Source organism: Sminthopsis crassicaudata, chromosome 5 (genome assembly GCF_048593235.1).
Source record: "Sminthopsis crassicaudata isolate SCR6 chromosome 5, ASM4859323v1, whole genome shotgun sequence".
Classification (NCBI taxonomy): domain Eukaryota; kingdom Metazoa; phylum Chordata; class Mammalia; order Dasyuromorphia; family Dasyuridae; genus Sminthopsis; species Sminthopsis crassicaudata.
Window position 1 is genome coordinate 313,900,082 of NC_133621.1, and position 19,803 is coordinate 313,919,884.

The 19,803-nt window shown below is 60.9% G+C and overlaps 1 protein-coding gene across 4 annotated transcripts; it reads right to left on the minus strand.

Moving 5' to 3' along the window:
• On the minus strand, nt 1-18,272 carry KIAA0930 (KIAA0930 ortholog). Of its 4 annotated transcripts, none has more exons than XM_074272146.1 (10): nt 17,932-18,272; nt 5,991-6,148; nt 4,331-4,435; nt 4,114-4,191; nt 3,734-3,835; nt 3,373-3,513; nt 2,810-3,025; nt 2,115-2,277; nt 1,797-1,955; nt 1-1,047 (listed from the first exon to the last, which is right to left on the minus strand). In XM_074272146.1, exons 1-10 carry the CDS (start codon nt 17,993-17,995, stop codon nt 1,007-1,009), a joined length of 1,227 nt encoding a protein of 408 aa, XP_074128247.1. In that variant the 5' UTR covers nt 17,996-18,272; the 3' UTR covers nt 1-1,006. The 4 variants fall into 4 exon arrangements, with proteins under 4 accessions (XP_074128247.1, XP_074128246.1, XP_074128245.1 ...); XM_074272145.1 differs by having other exon boundaries at nt 4,331-4,438; nt 17,932-18,271; XM_074272144.1 differs by lacking the exon at nt 17,932-18,272 and adding an exon at nt 6,597-6,834 and having other exon boundaries at nt 2,831-3,025; nt 4,331-4,438; nt 5,991-6,211.
• Between the last annotated feature and the right edge of the window lie 1,531 nt (nt 18,273-19,803).

Here is a 19,803-nt window from a genome sequence, read left to right on the forward strand (position 1 = left end):
GCAGGTCAGCAGGAGGTTTATTCCAGACGGACCTGGGTGACCCCCGTCCTCACCAGGACCACTAAACAGGCCCCCATGAGCGGGAGAAAGAATGGGAACCCGCCTCGTGCTGGGTCGTGGATGAAATTCAAGGCTGGCACGGTGGAGCGACTTGCCCGCCAAGGGGGAGGGGATATGGAAGTAGACATTCACACCTCCGTTCAAAGTTTCCTTCCTCCATCGGGCTATAATGATGCCCTCCCCCACCCCCCACCACCTTCGCCTACTCCCGTCGCGCCTCAGTGTGTCGGACTGAAAAACGGGACCAATGTACAGTCACAGGACCGAGAAGCTGCCCCAGCCCCCAAGGATGCCACCTCCGTGTGGAGCAGCCAAGGGATTGGGAGGGTCCCGCCAGGCGTCCAGCCGCCCCTCTCACAGTCTGTGCCCAGAGTGGCCTTTCTCCAGATGGGTGGTGGGTATTCTTTGGCTGGAAGTGGGAGGGGGCCGGCTATGCAGGAAACCCCCTTCCCCCAGAGCACTTAAAGGGACTGCCCTCAGCCTGGCCAAGAGTTCTGGGTCCACTCCTCCCTCTGCCCCGGCCCCTGCCGAGCCATCAGTCACCAGAAGAGGGGCCGGCTGGGCCACAAGCGTCACCGTGAGACCCTCCCCTGGCTGGGTTCAGACGATCCCCTGCAAACTCGGCTGATTCTCATCTGTTGGAAAACTGACTCCATCCTAACGTGAGGACGGCCCGCTCGCCCGGCCTCCTCTGAACCCACATCCTCATCGGGGCATCTGCGGCGCGGACACGGGGGGCCAGGCGGCGTGGGAGGAGAAAGAGGCACTTCAGTGGGGGCGGCTGGTGTTCTGAGAGGCTTCCCTCGGGCAAGCCCGGCCAGGCAGGGGCAGGCGCTGGACTCTGGACTCCGGGCAGCGGCGGCGGGTGTCGCGGAGAACCACGGCAGACAGGCACTTGCACTTGGCAGCGGCAGCCAGGGCAGTGCTGGCTCTCCGGGGCGCGCTGCTACGTCATCAGAATGGGTTTCTGCCGAACTTCCAGGATGTCTGCAGAAGCACAGCAAAGAGGAGGGCATAGGGAGGGAGAGGAAGAGAGAAGAGGACAGAGGAAGAGAGGGAAGGAGAGGAGGAAGAGAGAAGAGGACAGAGGGAGAGAGGGAAGGAGAGGAGGAAGAGAGAAGGGGACAGAGGGAGAGAGGGAAGGAGAAGAGGAAGAGAGAAGGGGACAAAGGAAGAGAAGAGAAGGGAACGTGAAGGAATAAAAGGAAGTAAATAAGAAAGATGAAAGTAATATGGAAGTATTGAAAATAGAAGAGGGGAAATGAGAGGAAGGAAGAAGAGAGGAAATAAAGGGAGGGATAAAGAAAAGGATTGATCGCCCCTCCCACCAGCTGCGTGGTCACGGGCCCCTCCAGGGTCTGTCTGCAGGTTCTCAGCCAGGGTCCCCAAGCCCGTCCCTCCTGTGGCCCCTGGCCCTTTCTCTCCTCCGGGACCTGCTTTCAGCGGCAACAAGGGCAAGTCAGGCCCGTGGGACTGGGTGTTTCCTGGCCCTCTCTGGCTAGGGAGCCCACGGGCTCCCTCGCTGCCTCCCCAATCCGGCCTTCCCTGGCCACTGCTTGACTAAGAGCTTCAGGAGGAGCCCGCTTGGTACACAGTAACTGCATATTGAGTGCTCCTCCGCGGGATCCTCGGGCCTGTGCCCGTCAATTCTGCCCGGAACTGTTCCCCTCTCAGACACTCCTGCCTCCCCCACAAGAGGGGGGCAGGGAAGGGGCCCGGGGAGAGCCCGAGGCTACCTGTTAAAATCCGATGCAGGGGCAACGTGACGTAGGTTAGGTGTGCATAGAGGAGAAAATTCCCGTCGGCCCGGTTGAGTTTGAGCCACGATCCGACCAGCGACCGCCCAGTTCCCGACAGAGACCTCGACCGTAAATTGGTGGCGGTGTGCAGGTCCGCTGCGGGAGGAGAGGGCGAGGGTCAGAGCCGGGAGGCGGCGGCGGCTGCAGCCCTCCTAGGCCCGCAAGCATACGGGAGGCACCGGGCCTGGGCCCAGCACGAGCTCTCCCCAAAGCCACATCCCGGGCTGGGCCCGCAGTCTCTGCCACGCCCCTCACCCTCGCTGTCATCATCCCGGAAGAATTCCTCGCTGTCATTGGCTGAATGGGACTTCTTCATTTCCGCAATCCGATTCCGCGGCACTTTCCGCTTGAGGGACGGGGAGAAGAAGGCGGGCCGGTTGTTGCGCTCTGGGGTGGGAGGGGTGCTGAAGGAGGTCACCTAGAGAACAGCAGTGAGGATCACCCCCTGCTCCGCGTGGCCTTTCCACCTTCACAAGGCCCACAGGAGAAACTGCCCCTGGCACTCAGGCGGGCGCCCAGAGAACCCCCCCCCACTCTGCGTCCCCCGAGGCCCAGCGCTCTCGTCCGGGAGACCCACGGAGAGCCCCAGGGGCTCCCGGGCTCTGCCTTTGCCCACCGCGCCAGGGCCCGAGCTGGAGTCGCGCCGGTGCCCGGGATGGCCGCGCCCAGGCAGAGGGGCCGCCGCTCAGCACCCGGGCTGGGGTCTCAGGCTGGCACGGAGCCCGGGCTGCCCTGGCGGGACTTTTGTCACTGGGAGTTCTCTGGTCCGTCAGCATCTGGCCACAAATGGCAGAAAACGTCGTCCCGCGGGACGAAGGCAGCCCCGACCACAGGAAACCCTCTGCTTGGAGGGGGCTCCCGAGAGGCCCCGCCCCCCCGCCCCGCCCCTGTGCCCAGCCGTCTCCATCGGCTGCTCCGAGGGCCACCCCCTCCAGGAAGCACTGCCTGACCTGTGCCCCCAGCACCCTTACTCGCTCGTGCATGGGTGAGGCTGGGTTGGAGTCTTCCTCCGTCCCGTAGGGGGACGTGTCGCCCGTGGAAACTCGGCTGACCGCCATCTCCGCGTGCCCCTTCCCCTGCGGCCCCTTCATCCGCACGAACTCCATGTTGTTGTACTTGTAGAAACCAAAAGACATGCGCTGCGCCATCTTAGCCGCCACGCTCACCTGCCGGTGCGACACAGAGGCCCTCAGCCCCCGAGCCCCCGGGACTCAGGCGGGGGAGGGGCCGAGAACGGGGGTCAGAGGGGGAGGGGCCGAGAACAGGGGGGGTCAGAAGGGGAGGGGCCGAGAAGAGGGGGGGCAGAGGGGGAGGGGCCGAGAACAGGGGGGGCAGAGGGGGAGGGGCCGAGAACAGGGGGGTCAGAAGGGGAGGGGCCGAGAACAGGGGGGTCAGAGGGGGAGGGGCCGAGAACAGGGGGGTCAGAGGGGGAGGGGCTGAGGACGGGCTGGCAGGGGCGGAGCAGCCCAGCCCCTCTGGCTCCCAGCCTGCCTCCGGGCCCTGAAGGCCTCACCCGGTTGTCGTAGACTTTTTTGAGGGCCTCGTATCGGATGGAGCCCTGAAAGATGACGCCCTGGAAGGTGTTGGCCTTGTCACTGGCCACCAGCTCCACGCAGACCATCTCGCCTTCTCCCACAAACATGTCACAGAACACCTGGGGGCGGGGAGGGGGGTCAGAGCCCCGGGGCCTGCGCTCCAGAGGCGGCCAGGAGTGTCCCGGCTGCGCCCCCTCAGACAGCCCCGCCTTGTACCGCGGGAAACCGAGCCCAGGGAGGGCGAGAACAGTCTCTGGCAGCCCGCTCCCCTGCCCACACATTCATTGAGTACCCAAGCTCCGGGGCACGCCCCGGGCCAGGCCCCCCACAGCCGCTCACCTCCTCGAAGTTGTCAATCATGAAGAAGATGTTGGGGTAGCTGATCTTGGACTCCTCCCCCTTGCTGTCCATGGGGTGCTTGCTGGGAGAGGCGAACACTTGCTGGAAGAGATTGTCAGCGGGGGAGTGAGGGGGGCGCCCCAGCCCCCACCCCCGGGGCGGGCCGCCACTGTCAGCGGCTGAACTAGAGGCAAACGTGGGGGGCGGGAGGGAAGGGGAGGTTGAGGACCCAGGCTAGGCCGTATGGTCCCAGTGTGAATACACACCCGCAGAGAGGCCCTCCGGACAATGGGGGGCTGCTCCCACACGAGCCCACAAGTCCGGCCCACAGCCGAGCCCCCCACCCTCCTGGGGGACGACCCTCGGGGCCGGGACCTCACCTGGGACTTCTTCTTGTGGATGTGAATGTCCCCTGTGTCCGAGCGTGTGCACACGGCGCACGTCACCATGTAGTCCAGCTGCGAGAGGACAAGCGGGCGGGCGGGAGTTAGGGGGCTGCTGTGGCCCCCCTGCCGCAGGACCCCGGGGGTCATCTCTGTACTGGGCGGCCCTCCCCAGGGCTCCCCCTCCCCAGCGGCCCCCCCGGGGCGCACACACCTTCTGCAGGATGAGGTTCAGGCAGACGCTCTCCTCCCAGTCGATGTCGGGGTCCCCGAGGCCCGGCAGCTTCTTGGAATCGCGCCGGTACACTTCCACATCTACCTGCTGGGTGGGAGTCCAGGCTCGTGAGCGGCCCAGCCCAGCCCTCCTGCCCTGAGAGGCCCAACGGCAGAACCCCAAAGGGAGCTGTTCCCCAGAGGCTTCCGGAGGGAGCGAGCTCCCCGTCACGGGGTGTGCACTTGGGGGTCTGTCTCTCTCCATACACCAAGTGCTTAATAGATGCTTCTTGACTGACTAATGAGTCCCCGGGGAAGGTCTGGCCCAGCCAGGCCCGCTGCCCCGCCCCCAACAGTGGGGACAGTCCGGGAGGGAGACTCCTGCTTGGCAGCCGCCCCAAATGCTCATAAAACTGGGGGTGCCTCCAGCTCCCTCTCAGAGGGCAAGGCAAAGCGTCAAGCCGGGCACCCGATTACAGGGGAAAGGCCCCAGCCCTGCCTCTGGAGCAGGAACAGGCCCATTCGGAGTTCAGTCTCTATGATAAGGGTCTGGGCGGGACAGGAGAAGCGGGCCACAAAATGAAGGCAGTGGTTTCACTGGGATCTCTGGGGCCATTTTTAAAAAGATGCTTTAAATCCGCAGTCTCGTCCTGCAGCCTGACCCCCCGTCTCCATGCTGGGGCTCCTGCCAGCAGCAGGGGCCAGCACCCTCCACCTGCCCCCCCCAGTCCCCAGCACAGAGCCTTCAGGAAGGGGCTCCGCCGGTGCTCGGAGAGTGGGCTCTGGGGCGCCCTCCTGGCCAGGTGTCGGGACGGAGCCCGCGAGCGTCCTCAGCTCTGAACCCAGGGCCTGGTACAAAGGAGGCCTAAATAAAGGGCTCTCGTCAGCCACGGCCTGGCACACAGTAGGGCTAATACGTGACTTTCCTTGATTACAGATAGCGCAGCTTCTGGAAGGGACCCTAGAGGACAAGTCCAACCTCCCCGGGTAGGAGCGCAGATGGGTGAGGTGCTCCCTTCCCTGTGCGGCCTCAGCTTTTCCCAGGGTCCGGACAGACAGGCTCTGACAGCTCTAGCATTCTAGGATCCCCAGGAGAGGGCTGGGCAGGAGGGCAGGGTTTTGTTCTCATTGCACCTGGGGGTCCGAAGGCTTGGGTTCAAATTCTGTATCTGCCTCATTCGAGTCACCAAGTACATGAAGGGACTGCCCTTCTGCTCGAGATGGCAGCCAGGCTGGGAGCACCAGGAGGGCTCCGAGCAGGCAGGAACTCTGGGTGGGGTAGGCCCCAGGCCACTCTCCCGGCTGCTGAAGTGGGAGGCAAGGGACAGCTCTGGTGCCCACTGCCCCAGGGGATGCGCTTCTGAGAAGAGGATCCAGGAGCTGGCGGGGAGGGGGCTGAGGGAGAGAGGGAAGCGCCGGCCCGGAGCCCCAACGGGGCATCTGGAGGAGGGGCCCCCCTCCATGTCAGACACAGCCTGGAGGCACTCATGGGCAAAGGAGCCGGCCTCCCTCAAGCAGTGTTTGGAGGCCGCCAGTGGCAGAGTCCTTCCCCTCTGAGCCTCAGTTTCCCCCTCTGTACAAGAGGTGGTTCCACTTTCTGCCCCGTGGGGCTGGGACACAGTGACCAGTGGGCCACAGAGACAGACCACCTGGGGGCTCACCTTCTTCCCGTCGTCACTGGGGCTCTCACTGCTGCCCGCGAAGGAAAGCTTGCGGCGCACGTAGAACAGCATGTCGTCCTGCCTCGGGGCCCACTTCTCCATGAAGTACGTGGAGAACATCCAGGTCCAAAAGACAATGCGGTCATCCTTGAAGCACCCTGGGGAAGCGGCCAGAGGGGTTGGTGGGGAACAGGCTGGCACGGGCCCCAGCGACTGACCACCTGCGACGTGCCCACATGTGCTGTGTGCCCCTAAGCGCGGGGCAGGAGGGAGGGCGCAACAAGGGGAGAGCAGCAGAAGGCTCAGGGAAAGAGGGGAGTCCCCGTGGCGGCCCACCAGCCACCACAGGCTCCCCGCTGCCCCACGAGCCACGCCAGGCTGGGGGATGGCCTCCCAGCCCGGCCCATCCCGCGGGACTCGTATGCCCGCGTCCGAGTCCTGGAGAAGGAACTTGGCAGGCATGGGAAGGCCCAGGCGAACTCAAACCCAGCTCCTCGTGGGGACGAGTGGGGCCTGCCCCGCCGCGGAGCTCCCCAGGCTCCTGCACAGAATTAGGGGAGGCCCCGGTCTGGCGGGAGCTTACAACTTTCCCCAGGTAAGTCCAGCAATCAGGGCAACCCGTCCATGACTTCGCTCCAGCCTGGGGCAGACTCTGCCTGAGCAGCACCAGCCGCTCTCCCCAAACGCCCCATCTCCCGGCCTTTTTGGGCTCCCGCTGCAGTGATCCCTCAGCTGCTGCCCTCGGGGGCCCCTGCAGCCCGGCCCCAGAACCCTCCCTCCCTCCCAGGCTGGGCTCAGCAGCTCCTCCCCCAGTCTTTCTCTCCACCATCCCAGAAGGCAAGCTCGGGTAAGCCGGGCACAGGGGGGAGGGAAGGCTTTCTTGGTTGAGAGGCCAAAGTCCCCACAGCCTCCAACCCCCACTCCCTCCTGGGCTCTCTGCCCAATGGGGGTGATGACCCAGAACCCCGCCGCTTGCCCCTGGGGGGGGGGCCAGGCCCCACCTGGGCCTCCTCCTCAAACTTGCACAGCTGCAGGACAGGGAAGGCAGAAGCCTGCGTGGTTCCCACACTGGCTGGGAGCCTGGAGCTAAATGGGCCTCTGTCTTCCCTGAATGGCGCCTTTGAGCCCTGACCTGCTAGGAGCGGGGGCCGGGGCCCTGAAGAACAAAGAGGCCCTCTCTCGGCCCAGATCCCTGGACAAGCCTCGGACTCGGGGCAGGGGAAGGAGGCGCTCCCTCTCCGGGCAGAGGACAGGGCCTCCTCCGGGGAGGCTGGGGGGCGGGGAGCCCAGTGATGGGCGTCCTGACCCATTCCTCCAACATTCCTACTGGAGGGGGCCCCCAAGCTCCCACCTTGGGCTATGAGCCTCGGCCTCCGAGGGCACAGGGACTGACCGGCCTCCCAGGCCGCATCTGCAGCCCCACGCTCAGGCGGCCCACCAGCCCCCACAGCTGCCTTTGGAAATGCCCAGGGAGCCGGGACCCCAAGGCCGGGGACCTGAGAGAGGGCATCCTTCTCCCCTGCTTCCTCCTCCTCCGGACCTCTCAGGTCTGGGGCCTCACATGGCCTTTTCCTTTGGCAGCTTTTCCGGCCAAGGGGACTTGGCCCCCAGGGTCACCCTGTAGCCCTAGACCAAGCCGTTGTCCCCAGGAAGCCCGCAGGGCTGGTAGGGTGGGCCTCGGGAAGAGCCTGGGCTGTGAGAGTTCAGCCCCACTCTGGCTACTGTGCGACCCTGGACAAGGTCCCTCCACTCTGCCTCTGGACCAGCCACATGAGAACCCTGAGAGACCTTGGGCCTCGAGCTGCTTGTTCAGCCGCCCCCAGACCCTGGGCATGCGAGCCAAGCGCCTGGTGCCAGGGAGTGGGCAGGGAGCCGCAGCTCAGGGCGTGCAGTGTTCATTTTGTGTCTCACCATCCTGGCCCGCGTGCACACCCCGTGATGGGAAACCCCGAGCCCATGGGAGCTTCCTTCCTAGAGCAGCCACAGACCCCCACCCCGCCACCTCCCAAGGCCACTTCTGCATTCCCCCAGGCACCCCGAGAGATGGCACACCCATTCCACAGAAGAAAGGATGAAGCCCCAGGGCAGCCTGTGCTGCACTGGTCCCCACGTAAAATTAAAAAACCACAAGGGTCCCTGATGTCAGGAAGTCCCAGGTAAACCAGAGGATGTAAGACCGGGAGCGGTAACTGGGACAAAGGAAGGGGGGCCCGGGAGCCTTCCTGGAGGCAACATTCGGGCAGCCTGAGGCCTGTGGGAAGCGTCTGCTCCGGCCCAAGGCAGGCCAAGGAGGGAAGGAAAGTGGCTGCCGATCCTGCAGAGGGGTCCCGGGCCAGGAAAGCCAACGGCGCAATGAAGCGAGTCACCAGCCCCGGACTACCAGCGTCTCCACTCCGCTAGTCGCACGGCTGGGCAACAAGGGACAGGCCCTTTCTCTGTCGCTTACCCAAAGGGCTCGGTCTCCCAGCTCCAGCAGTGGCGGGGGGCCTCCGGCCACTGAACTGGCTTCAACCACTGACTCCCTCTCACCGGATGCTCGGAGGCCCTTAATCGGACTAATTTCAGCAGGGCCGTGTCTGGGCCGTCAGAGAAGTGGGGGAAAGGGGGCTCCAGCCGGGGTGCCACCGTCAGAGCGCCCGCCTTCCCCGGACACTCGCCCACGGAGGGTTGTGGCGACCGGGACAGTTACGCAGAGCCGCACAAAGGGACCGCAGAGCACAGTGACCTCGGGGTAACAAGGATGAAGCCGGAACAGGATTATCACAAACCTCCAAGTAAAGAACTGATGGAGGCTCCACGAGGCATGATCAGAGAGACCCGCTGGGAGGGGAAGTCTGTTGGGAACGCTGGGGAGGACCTCGAGTGCCTGGGTTAAGAGGCGGCCGCTGCCCCTGGAGAGGAGCCAGCCCCAAAGGGCTCAGAGCAGGGAACGGTGGCTCACAACGCCCTTCAGATCTTAGACCTCGAGCATTAGCCTGGTAAAGGGGGAAGGGAGGGCAAGCAGGTGGCTCAGTGGACAGAGCCCCAGCCAGTCAGCAGGACCCGAGTTCAAATGTGACCTCAGACACAATACTTCCATGGGCAAGTCATTTAACCCCAACTGCCTCAGCAAAAAATAAAAATAAAGGGGTGGAGGGGCTGTCCTCAGTCCTAGAGCTTCATTTGAGGTCTGCCCAGCATCCTTCCCCAGTAGAGGGAGTGCCTGCACGGCTGGGTTCTGCTTGAGCTCAGTGGTTAAACTGGCAGGGGCTGAGGGCAGGAAAAGCAGAAACTAAAGACTGATCGTGACCCCGGCTGGTCCCTTATCAGGGAGGCTCCAGAATGGCCTCCAATCCTGGGGTGAGGACCCCAATCCCAGCTCGGGGGAGTCTGGGAGGTTTCTGGCTCCTCAATGGGATATGGATGGGGGAGGGAAGAAGCCATGTTAGAAGACTGTCACAGCATCCCCCAGCAGCCTGTTGGGCCTCCTGATTATACCCAGGACACAACTGAGAGTCAGAGTTGATCCTTTTAAATCCCCAGAAGATGTCTGCTCAAGGGAGGAGGGGAGGTGTCACACACACAATCTGGGACTAATCGGGCCCAGCTACTCCCCTTGGTGAGCCCAGTGTTGGGAACTGCTCCCTAACGAGGCGCAGCACCCACCGTTAGTCAGCGGCCAGCCAGGCCCGGCCAGGACGCCCCGGGATGCAGGAGGGTTCGCCCCTCGTCCAGACAGACCTGAACTTGTAAGCATCTAGAAGACAAAACAGGCCTGGAGAAGGAAGGAAGAGGCAGATGGCAGCCGAGGAGAGGGACTCCTTTCTGGAGAATGAGAAGAGGAGGCCTTCTCCAACCTGGGGGACCACACAGCCTGAGAATCTGGGAACTGAGAGAATGAATCGCCAGGTGGGCTTCTGAGAAGCAGGGAGCTCCCGTCGCTGGAGGGCCCCCAGCCAAGGTGCGAGGGCCATCTCTCCGGGATGTTGTAGGAGAGAGTGCACAATTATCTGTCCAGGGGTGGAAGCTGAGGCCCAGACCCAGTGAAGCCCGGGCCAGCCCCGTACTCGCGTTCCCCTTGCCTCCAGCAGGCACACAGGAAATCCATTCTCGGGGACCCCAGAGACGGTGGGACCGAGGAGCAGTTGGGAAAGCTGAGATTCCAAATGGGGAATTCCAAGATTAATCAGTGAAGAAAAAAATCACGTAGGGCAGAGATCAGGAACTGTCCAGGTGGGAGGAGGCCAAGGATCCTTTGGGCCTCTTATGGAAGGAGAAGCAGCTAGAAAATTAGTAATAGGGAAATGGGAAGCACACAGATTGCAATGGCTAAAGAAAATTCAGTTAAAGACCTTAAAGACAAACATAAAGGGACAGGGAAGATATAAGCAACAGAAAGGACCATGGCTTCCAGGATACCCAAGTGAGCCCAAACGCCTCTGAATAAATACTGTAAAACAAAGGAAACAGAAGCGACGCTCAAGGAGTCAGAGGATCTTAAGGATTTCATAGGAACACGAAACCCCCGGAACATGTTCTATCTTGGTTAAAGAAAAATGAGAATTTACAAGCTGTACAAGAGATATAAATGGCAGAACCAAAAGAGAAAACAACTAGATGGCAATATAGAAGTAAAAGACAATCTGGAAGAAAAGAAAACATAACCGCCGCACAAGTACAACAGGTTGATTGCAGAGACTTAAAGATCATAGGTTTCCCCAAAACAAGCAGCAAGTCAAAAAACCTGAACACCAGAATGCAAGAAATTATTCAAGCAAACGACCGAGAACTAATAAACATGGAAAACAAAGCACCAATCTGAAGAACCCACAGATCGCCCTCAGATAAGCCCAACAAAGACCATAAAAGTAAAACCAAAAACAACTTTGAAAGACTTCAGAGCTCTGATTAAAGCCGCTATGGCTGCAGAGAGCTGAAGGTGTACAGAGACATTTTATCAGACAAAAATAAAGTATGGATCTCCTCGGACTATATTTTCTGGCTACAAGGAAGGAGAGAGAGGCCTGAGACAAAGCAAGAGTATCACTGAAGCTTCCAAAAATAGAGAGAGGAGAGCCAGGGGAAGTTCAGAAAAGGACACAGAAGCAGGACAATTTTATTACTACTACCAGGCTAAATTTAATATGCACTGTCAAAAACCAGACTGTCCCTCAGCTGAGTTCACAGCTCCAGTTACAAAGTTCTGTTTTCATTTTGAATCATTCGAGCTTCTGAAAATGTGTTCGTAATTTTAAAAGGATGTTTTTCAAAGTTGAGTAGAAATTTATCTCCCTGTACTAGGCCCCCATTGTGCCTGACTCTGCTGTCTGGGGTCAGACGGGCTGGCCCTAGGAAAGCAGGCAAAGAGATGATGCTCCCCCGAGGTAGACGGGCATCGGTGGCTCAGACGGAGAGCCAGCCGGGACGCCACTTAGGTCACTGCAAGGCCCATTCTCCAGTCCCACAGAATCATCCATTCACAAGGGACCCACCTTGTCATTCAGCCAGGCCACCCCACTCACTTGACAGAATAGGAAACCAAGGCCCTTGGCCAAGGTAACAGGGAGGCAGGATTCAGATCCAGGCTGGTCTCACTGCCCAGTCAGAGTATCAGTGATTCCATCTCCAGTCACTCTTATTTTAACTCCTTTCTGGCAGATTCCTGGGTTCAAATCCCACTTCTGACACTAAAGTGACCTCCTCATGCACAAAGTCCCTTCCTCTCCCTGGACTGCAGCTTCTTCCCTTGTGACACGGAGTGGAGGGGAAAGACTCAAGACTCTGCAGCTCTGGGTCTGAGACTCCTCAGGAACAGCTGAAAAGACCTGGCTTCCAAGGCAGAGATCAGGAACTGTCCAGGGTGGGAGGACACCCTGCTGCTGCTCATGGCCTTGTGACTCTAGGTGAGTCACAGCCTTTCTCTGGGACTTAACTTCCTCACTATAAAATGGAGATGATAGAACCTCCTGAATGTCCTTCCCAGTGAAATCATGTGTAGAAAATAGCTGGAAATCTATCGATGAATAGGAAAGGGGCCTGAGAGCACAAACTTCACTACCATAGTCACCAAAGCACTCTGGTCCTAGGTAAGAAACAGAGGGGTGAGCAGTAGAACTGATAAAGTACACAGGGGCAGAGGACTAGCAAGGGAGTGACCTCGGCCACAGGAGCAAAAACTCACTATTGGACAAAAGCTGCTGGGGAAAGTAGGCAGAGACCAAAATAAAGTCAGAAATGGTGCCATCGTAAACACATTCAGGGAAGAGCAGGGAAGGAACTGAAGCTGATGCATGAATGGAGGAGGACCAGAGATAAGTTCACAGGAGATAAAATGGGTCATTTGGATTCTATAAAATTAAAACATTTTTGCACAAACAAAATCAATATGGCTAAAAACAGGAGAAACTGGAAAGAAAAAAGTTTTGCAGCAAGTTCCTTTGATAAAGATACTAACTGGTACCTCTGAAATATATAGGGAACCACTCAAACTTATAAGAGACATTTTCCAATTAATGAATGGTCAAAGGAGACAGGCACTTTTTTAAAGGAATAAAATCTAAGCTATCGTTAGTCACATAAAAAAAAAAAAAAATGACCTAAATCATTAAATTGGAGAAATGCAAATTAAAACAATTTTGAGGTTTCATCTCACACCTATCAGTTGACAAAAATGGAAAAAGAAAAATGCTGGAGGAACTGTGGAAAAACATAATGTATTGACACATCCTCAGTGGAACTGTGAACTGGCTCAGCCATTCTATAAAGACATTTGGAACTGTGCCCCAAAGCTATTAAACTCTGGCCCAGCAACACTGCTACTGATCTATACCCCCAAAGAGATCACAGAAAAGGGAAATGGCACATATCTACACCAATACTGAGAGCAGCTCGTTTTGTGGTAGCAAAGAACTGGAAACCGATAGTACATCCATCAAATGGGGAACGACTGAACAAGTTATGGGGTATGAAGATGATGGAATACTATGGTGCTCTAAGAAATGATGCAAGAGGGCTTTCAGAGAATCCTGGAAAGACTTCTACGAACTGACAGAGAGAGAGCAGAACCTGTAGAACGGGTTGCACAATAAAAACATCATGAAGAGAAACACTTAAAAATTCTGATCAACAAGATGACCAACTACAATTGCGGAGGCCCCTGCTGAAACCTGCTGCCTGCCCCCAGAGGGAACTCGGAGGACAAACCCTTTTGGACAAGGCCATGAGGAGTATTTGTTTTACTAACTAGCTGTACTTGGACCAGAGGCTTTTTTTTTTTTTTTAATCTTCTCAGTAACTGAAGAAGTGATGAACAGAGAATGCAAACTTGGAGAAAAAAAATTAATTTTGGAAAAAAAACCTATAAAGCAAGAGCTACAGAAACATCAGCTGTCATGAAGGAGGGGATCACAGATCCCTGGGAACAGCAAGTGAGAAACTCAGCCCTGAGCTAGCTCTGGATTCCAAAGCCAGGAACCTCCCGCCCTCCTTCTGGCCCTGGGAGGGTTGGGGGTGGAAGTGGGGGTAGGGGAACAACAGGCCAAGGAACTGAAAGCTCTGAGTCATGTCCACCCATCCCACTTCCTGTACCTCTGCAGCCTGAGGAAGTCGGGGGGCTTCAGACAAGTCCCTCTGTAGCAGGGCTTACACCGAGAAGAGTTACACATGGTTCCTGGCTGGGTCCTGCTCCTTTAGAGCTCAGGAGGCATCCCTCTCTAACCTCATCTTACAGAGGAGAAACTGAGGCACAGAGGCGAAATCACCTGTCCCCTGTCCAACTCATCTTACAGAGGAGAAACTGAGGCACAGAGGCGAAATCACCTATCCCCTGTCCAACTCATCTTACAGAGGAGAAACTGAGGCACAAAGGCGAAATCACCTGTCCCCTATCCAACTCATCTTACAGAGGAGAAACTGAGGCACAGAGGCAGAGGGGAAATCACTTGTCCCCTGTCCAATTCATCTTACAGAGGAGAAACTGAGGCACAGAGGCGAAATCACCTGTCCCCTATCCAACTCATCTTACAGAGGAGAAACTGAGGCACAGAGGCAGAGGGGAAATCACTTGTCCCCTGTCCAATTCATCTTACAGAAGAGAAACTGAGACACAGAGGCGAAATCACCTGTCCCCTGTCCAACTCATCTTACAGAGGAGAAACTGAGGCACAGAGGCAGAGGGGAAATCACTTGTCCCCTGTCCAACTCATCTTACAGAGGAGAAACTGAGGCACAGAGGCAGAGGCGAAATCACTTGTCCCCTGTCCAACTCATCTTACAGAGGAGAAACTGAGGCAAAGGTATGCAATGAAATCACTTGTCCAAAATCACACAAAGCAAGTAATGGGGGGATCCAAACACAGCTAGGGCTCCTCATTCCTGGGGGCCAGCTGGTCCTCGGGTCACAGACATGATGGTGTTTCCTACCCCTGCAGTTGCACAGATGCGGCGGCAGCCCTCACAGACAGCCCAGAGCTTGGGGCCCACCAGCAGACCCTTCTAGAGCCTAGATCTCTCCTCTGCTCCATGAAGCAGGATCAGAATGTGTGAGGGGAAGGATGGTTTTTATAAGTTTAGGGAACTCCCAGAGAGGAAGTTCCTTTGGACAATACAGCTGCAGCTCAGACAGCAAATTTGGGAAGGTGACAAGACTTCTTCCCATTTCCCAGATGGAACCAGAGGGGTGTCCCTCCACAAGCTGCCCCTCAATCACTGGAGCTCAATGGATTTAAGCTCTCAGCAGAGCCGAGTTGACAGCCCCCCCCCCCCCCCCACGCCCATGGAGCAGAAAGAGCCTGGCTTTCCAGGAAGAAGCAAATACAAGAGCTTCCCCCAGCCTAAGAGCTCAGTCTGAAAGGCTTTGGAGCCTCGGAAAAAGGAGCCTGGGCCGCCATCAGTGCTATGACAGCCAGTCTGGCCTCAGGCGCCTCCTACTAGAGAAGGGATTCTGAGAAGTCCAGGACCCCAGCCTCCAGGTCCAGGGACCCACGGCCCCTCAAGTGCCCCAGAGCCCAAGGAATGCTCTCAAAAGCACAAAGGAAAGGAGGGGGAAGGCTGGGGGAGGCCGGGGACCAGGGAGGCCCCACACAGATGGAAAGAACTTCTCCAGGGTCCCAGGACCCGAGGGTCACACCAGAGCAGACTCAATCGGTGTAGCCACCTTCTGTCATGCTCCCTGCAAGGCCAGCCACCAAGGAATGGAGAGTGGGGAGGTTCAGTGGGCTGAGACCCGGGCTGGCTCCAGCCCTGACTGGATGAGCACAGACAATTGAGTCTGGGATTCAGTTTCTCCATCTAAGACGGGGTCATCGCCACCATGGCTGCATCATTACCTTAGGTGACAGAAACCATGGGGAAGCACTTGGGCAGAGGCGGGTCTCCTGCCCACGGGGGAGCCCTCCCTTCCAGCTCCTTCCAGCACAGGGGAGGCCTTCTGATCCAGCTCTTAGTACAGACTGGCACCTAAGAGCTTAACCCAGGCTTCACTAGGCGTCTCTCCCAGGCCAGCCAACACGGACCGCCGTGGTAACAGCGTCTGAGGGCTCCCTGGTTTATGGGCCTCGTCTGGGTCCCATCGCCAGGAAGCAGCGCGGCAGAGGCGAGCTCGAACCAGGGCTTGTTCCAAGGCAGCCCTTCTGTCCACTGGCTACACAGCCTTGCCCTGATCCAAAAGCTGGGATCGTCCCGGGAAGGTTCCCCTGCCTTGGCCCAACTGGGACATCTCCCTTTTGTGGCTAAACTCCATAAGAATGGCCTTACCCTCTGCTTCTCACCCACTGTTCCATCCACAGCGCCCTCTCCAAAACGGCCCCTTCTCAACCCTCCTGGAGCCCCTGCGGTGTTGGGCCCGGCCGTTGCCCCCTCTTCTCCTCAGCTCTCCTCCCTCCCTGACTGGCACCTCCAGATCATGCCCTCGGACCTTCTCAGGACTCATTCAACTGTCCCTGTCCTGCTGTGCTCGCCTCGGGGCTCTCCCCTTCATCTGGGCCTGCAACAAGCACCTGAAACGCAGTCTCTGTCCCTAAGCCTCCCCTCCCGCGTGTCCGATTGCTGCCAGCCGCAGGAGCCACTGAAGCCTCATTCAGCAAAGGAGCCGGCTTCAGGGGCACGGTCTCCACAGTTAGACGGGGGAGAGTGCTGGGCGACAGAGAAAATTCTACGATTTAGGATGCCTGCGTCAAGAGTCCCAAGGGCATCTGGCCCTGTGGGCAAGAGAGCGAGCCGGAGAGGAGTGCCAGGCAGAGGGGACTCAGTCAGGAAGGACTGGTCACCTCATGTGCTCACTACTGCCTGTCCCCACTCCTGATTCTAGAGTGGAGGCTGGAGCCGCCTCAATCCAAGCTAACTCTGAAGCCTCCTTCCCTGGCAGGTCTGCAGACTCCCACTGCCCGCCTTTGCCCACGAGGAGCTGTCCCAGGAGCCATCTCAGAGCTCCACGTGCTGAACCCTCCAGCGCCTAGATGCAACCGCCCTCACTCCCAGGCCACCAAGGCAGCTTCCCGGCCAGCCTCCCCCCCCCCCCCCAAGTGCTTCTGGCACTGATTGGCGGCCCAGCGTTTGGGAAGAGCGTGCTGGGAGACAAAGGCGCAGGCAGGGACAGGCAGGGAGCAGCACCTAGGACAGGGCCAGCCAGGTCTCCCAGGATTCCATGTGGCTAGCAGGAGGAACAGGCCCTGCTCGAACACCCAGCAGCAGCAGGGGCCAGCTCAGTGCCTTCTCTGTGGCCCAGAACGCTGCCCTCCGCTCCGGGATAGGCCTTCCTGCCCGCCCCAAGATCCGAGGAGCCCCCTTTTGTGTCCCACTGACTCTGACGACCCTCCCTCTTGGCTAATGGCCATTTTGCCAGAGAGAAGAGATGACAGCTAAGGGCCTGGTGAGGCAGGGCTAGGCCTCCTGCCCCTGGGCCAAAGGGAACCGCCCTGCCCCCACCCAGGCAAGGCCCCTCTGGGAACAAAGCCGAGGTGGGTATGGGGGGAGGAATCTGCTAGGGGGGCTTCTGGGAGCCTCAAGCTCCTCCTGGCTGGGTCTCCCCCTGCTTGCCAGAAAGGCCCTATTCAAAACTCCATGATGTCCGTGGGGGCCCCCCCAATGGCAGCTCCTGTTTCCACGCTTCCCCACAACCGTCCTGAGGGGTGAGCAGTGCAGAGCCCCGGGCGAGTGGAAGGGGCCTGGCACCTCCTCTCCAACCCGAAGGCCCAGGCCGCCTCTCTCAGTGAGGAGGCCAGGCCGTTGAGACTGGCCTGTTATGGGATCTAGGGAAGGGGCTGGCGGGCCGGCGACCCCGCCTCTCATTTTGCAGTGGGGGCCCGGGATTCCCAGGCCGTGGCAGGGCTGGGCATTGTCTCCTGTATAAAAGCCCCCCCCCTTCCCCAACCGCCCCCGGGGCAGAGAGAGGGGCCCCCACCGCCCCCGGAACGGTCTCCTCCTGCTGGGAACGGGATGAAGTCATTCACCTGGGTGGGAGGGGGTGACTGACTCACGGAGTCCGCGGAGGTGCTGAGGCTGGGAGGACGCTGGGGGCTGGGGTCTCGGTCAGTCTCTTCTGCCCCTCCCCTCCCGTCCCCGATCCCAAGGGCACCCAGAACAATAGGTGCTCCCACACCGGGAGGGCCGTCCCCTGCGCCGGGACCCCTCGCTCCCAGAGGGCCTGGAAGGAGCTCAGAAGGGGGCGGCAGCAAGGCCCCGGCCCCCGCAGCGCCCCCCCCCCTCCCCGCCCGGGAGACAAAGGCAGCGAGCGCGCAGGGAGCCCCGGGAGCCGCCATCGGGGATCCGCAAGCCCCTGGCCCGGGGCGCCCCCCCAGCACCCTGACAGCCGGCCCCTCGCGGGGACTCCCCCGGAGGGCGGGCGGCGCCCTCACCCCGCCCCCGCAGGCTGGCTCACCTGCCCGCCGCCCCGCCGACGCCCCCGCCCCGGGGCTTCCCTCGGCCTGACCCCCGCCCCCGGGCCGGTCCGCCGAGGCCCCCTCACCGAGGCCGCTGATCTCCTGGCGGAGGCCGAGGCGCCTCCGCTCCTCGGCGATGGCCCGCAGCATCTGCTGCAGGGAGCGGTCGCCCTCGGCGTCCCGGGCCCCGCCGGCCCCCGGCCCCGCCGCCGCCGGCCCCCTCCTCCTCCTCGTGGCTGGGCTCCGCGGACCGCGTCGGGGCCGGGCGTCCGCGACGCGGCCATGGGCTCATCGCAGGTGCGGGGGCCCGCGGGAGGGGGCCCCGGGGGAGGAGCCCGAAGGGGAGCGGGACCGGCTGCCGCGCTCCGGGGCACCTCCGGGGGCGATCGCAGCGTCCGGCGTCCGGCCCGAGCCCGAGCAGCGGCGGCGGCAGCGGCGGCGGCGGCGGCGGGAGCGACAGCGCCCCACTGGGGGGGAGGGAGAAGTAAGAGGGAGGGGAGGGGAGGGAGAGCTTCCGCCGCCCCGCCCCCAGGCTCCGCCCCGCCCCGCCCCGGTCCCTTCCCTCCCCTGGCTTTCCCAGCTCACTCCGCACCTGCGCGGAGGGAGCGGAGCTGGTACCGGACGGGGGCCGCCCCTACCCACTGCTGCCCCGCCCCCGGCCGCTGCCCACGCGGGTGCCCGCCACCGCGCCCTTCCCTCTCCGGGCCCGGAGGCCGCTCCGGCAGCCCCTGCGCGCCCCGGCCCCGGGGGCCAGGACACGCCCCCTCCCGCAGCCGAGGGCCTCGGTTTCCCCGGCCGGGAAGCGCGCGTGCAGCCCGGGAGCCCGTCCCCCGAGATACCGGGACCGTTACTAGGACACAGAGCTCCCTGAGACCCCCGGGACCCCCGGGACGCCGGCCGGCCGAGGCTCCTTGGCTGGTTCCTCATGCCCCTGCGCCGCGGGGGACCCTTGCAGCTGCTCGCCCCTTCTCGGCCTCGGCGCCTCCCCGCCCCCTTGTCCTGGGCCGCTGGGCGGAGGCCCGGGCGGACCTAGAGGGGAGCCCGCTGGGTCTGCGGGCGGCCCCCGGGTCAGAGCGGAGGACGCGGGCTTTCCCTGCCGTCCGCGCTCTGCCTGCGGGTAGGCGGCTGGCTCTGGCCTTGGGATCCCGATCTGCTCTAGGCCCCGACACGGAGAAGGGGAGCGCCGGGGGGCTTTTCAAACCCCTTCCAGGGACCTTTTCTCGGCCCGTGGCCAGAGAAGCCAGAGCCGAGCAGAGGCTGCCGCCCGTCGCTCTCCCTCCCCCCTTCAGCTTCCCTGTGAGCGCCTCGAGGCAACCCGGGAGCCTGCGCCCTCCCGAGGGGTCAGCGCCGCTTGGACGCTTCCCCCTGCAGTTAACGAGGAGCCGCCGCACCGAAAAGTGGGAGCCACCGGCGGAGGCGGGGCAGCAGAGGGAGGGAGGGTCCCAGGCTCCCCACAGTCCGAGAGCACGAGCTGCGCCAAGCTGCGAAGCCCGCCCGCCTCGGTTTCCTCCTAGGGGAAAGAGGCTCGCCCGTCGTGCTCCTACCAGCCGGCCTCGGGCCCGTGCGGCGCCTCGAGCCCCTCCCCCCATCCACACTTGGGAGGAGCCCGGGAGTGGCCCCGAACACATTTGGCCGTAGGGCTGAGGGGCGGTCAGAGGGCCCCCTTCTCCCCCTTCCCTCTGCCTCCCCTCATGAATAAGCAAGCCCAGGCCATCCTCGGGACGGGAACAGGCCTGGTGATGCTCCGGCCTCGGGGACGCCTCAGAATCCCGTGATCCTGAACCACAGGCTGGGTCAAAGCTTCCTTTCCTGGTCCCGCCTTGGCTTCCCCTTCATGAAGGCTTGCTAGGCCCTTGGCATTAGACTGCAATCCAACCACAAGCAAACAGGCCGGTCCCTGGGCTCCAGAGACTTAAATCCCAAGGGAGAAAGGCAGAGCATCTCGCGAAACTGGAGGG

What these genes read in the sequence shown, in the direction of transcription:
- KIAA0930 (XM_074272143.1), bottom strand. Translation starts at nt 6,819, where the DNA reads ATGGTGGAGAGAAAGACTGGGGGAGGAGCTGCTGAGCCCAGCCTGGGA. An exon ending in TGATTGACAACTTCGAGGAG is followed by an intron (nt 3,514 to 3,733) that starts GTGAGCGGCTGT and finishes CCCCGCCCCCAG; the next exon opens with GTGTTCTGTGACATGTTTGT. An exon ending in CCGGGATGATGACAGCGAGG is followed by an intron (nt 1,956 to 2,114) that starts GTGAGGGGCGTG and finishes CTCCTCCCGCAG; the next exon opens with CGGACCTGCACACCGCCACC.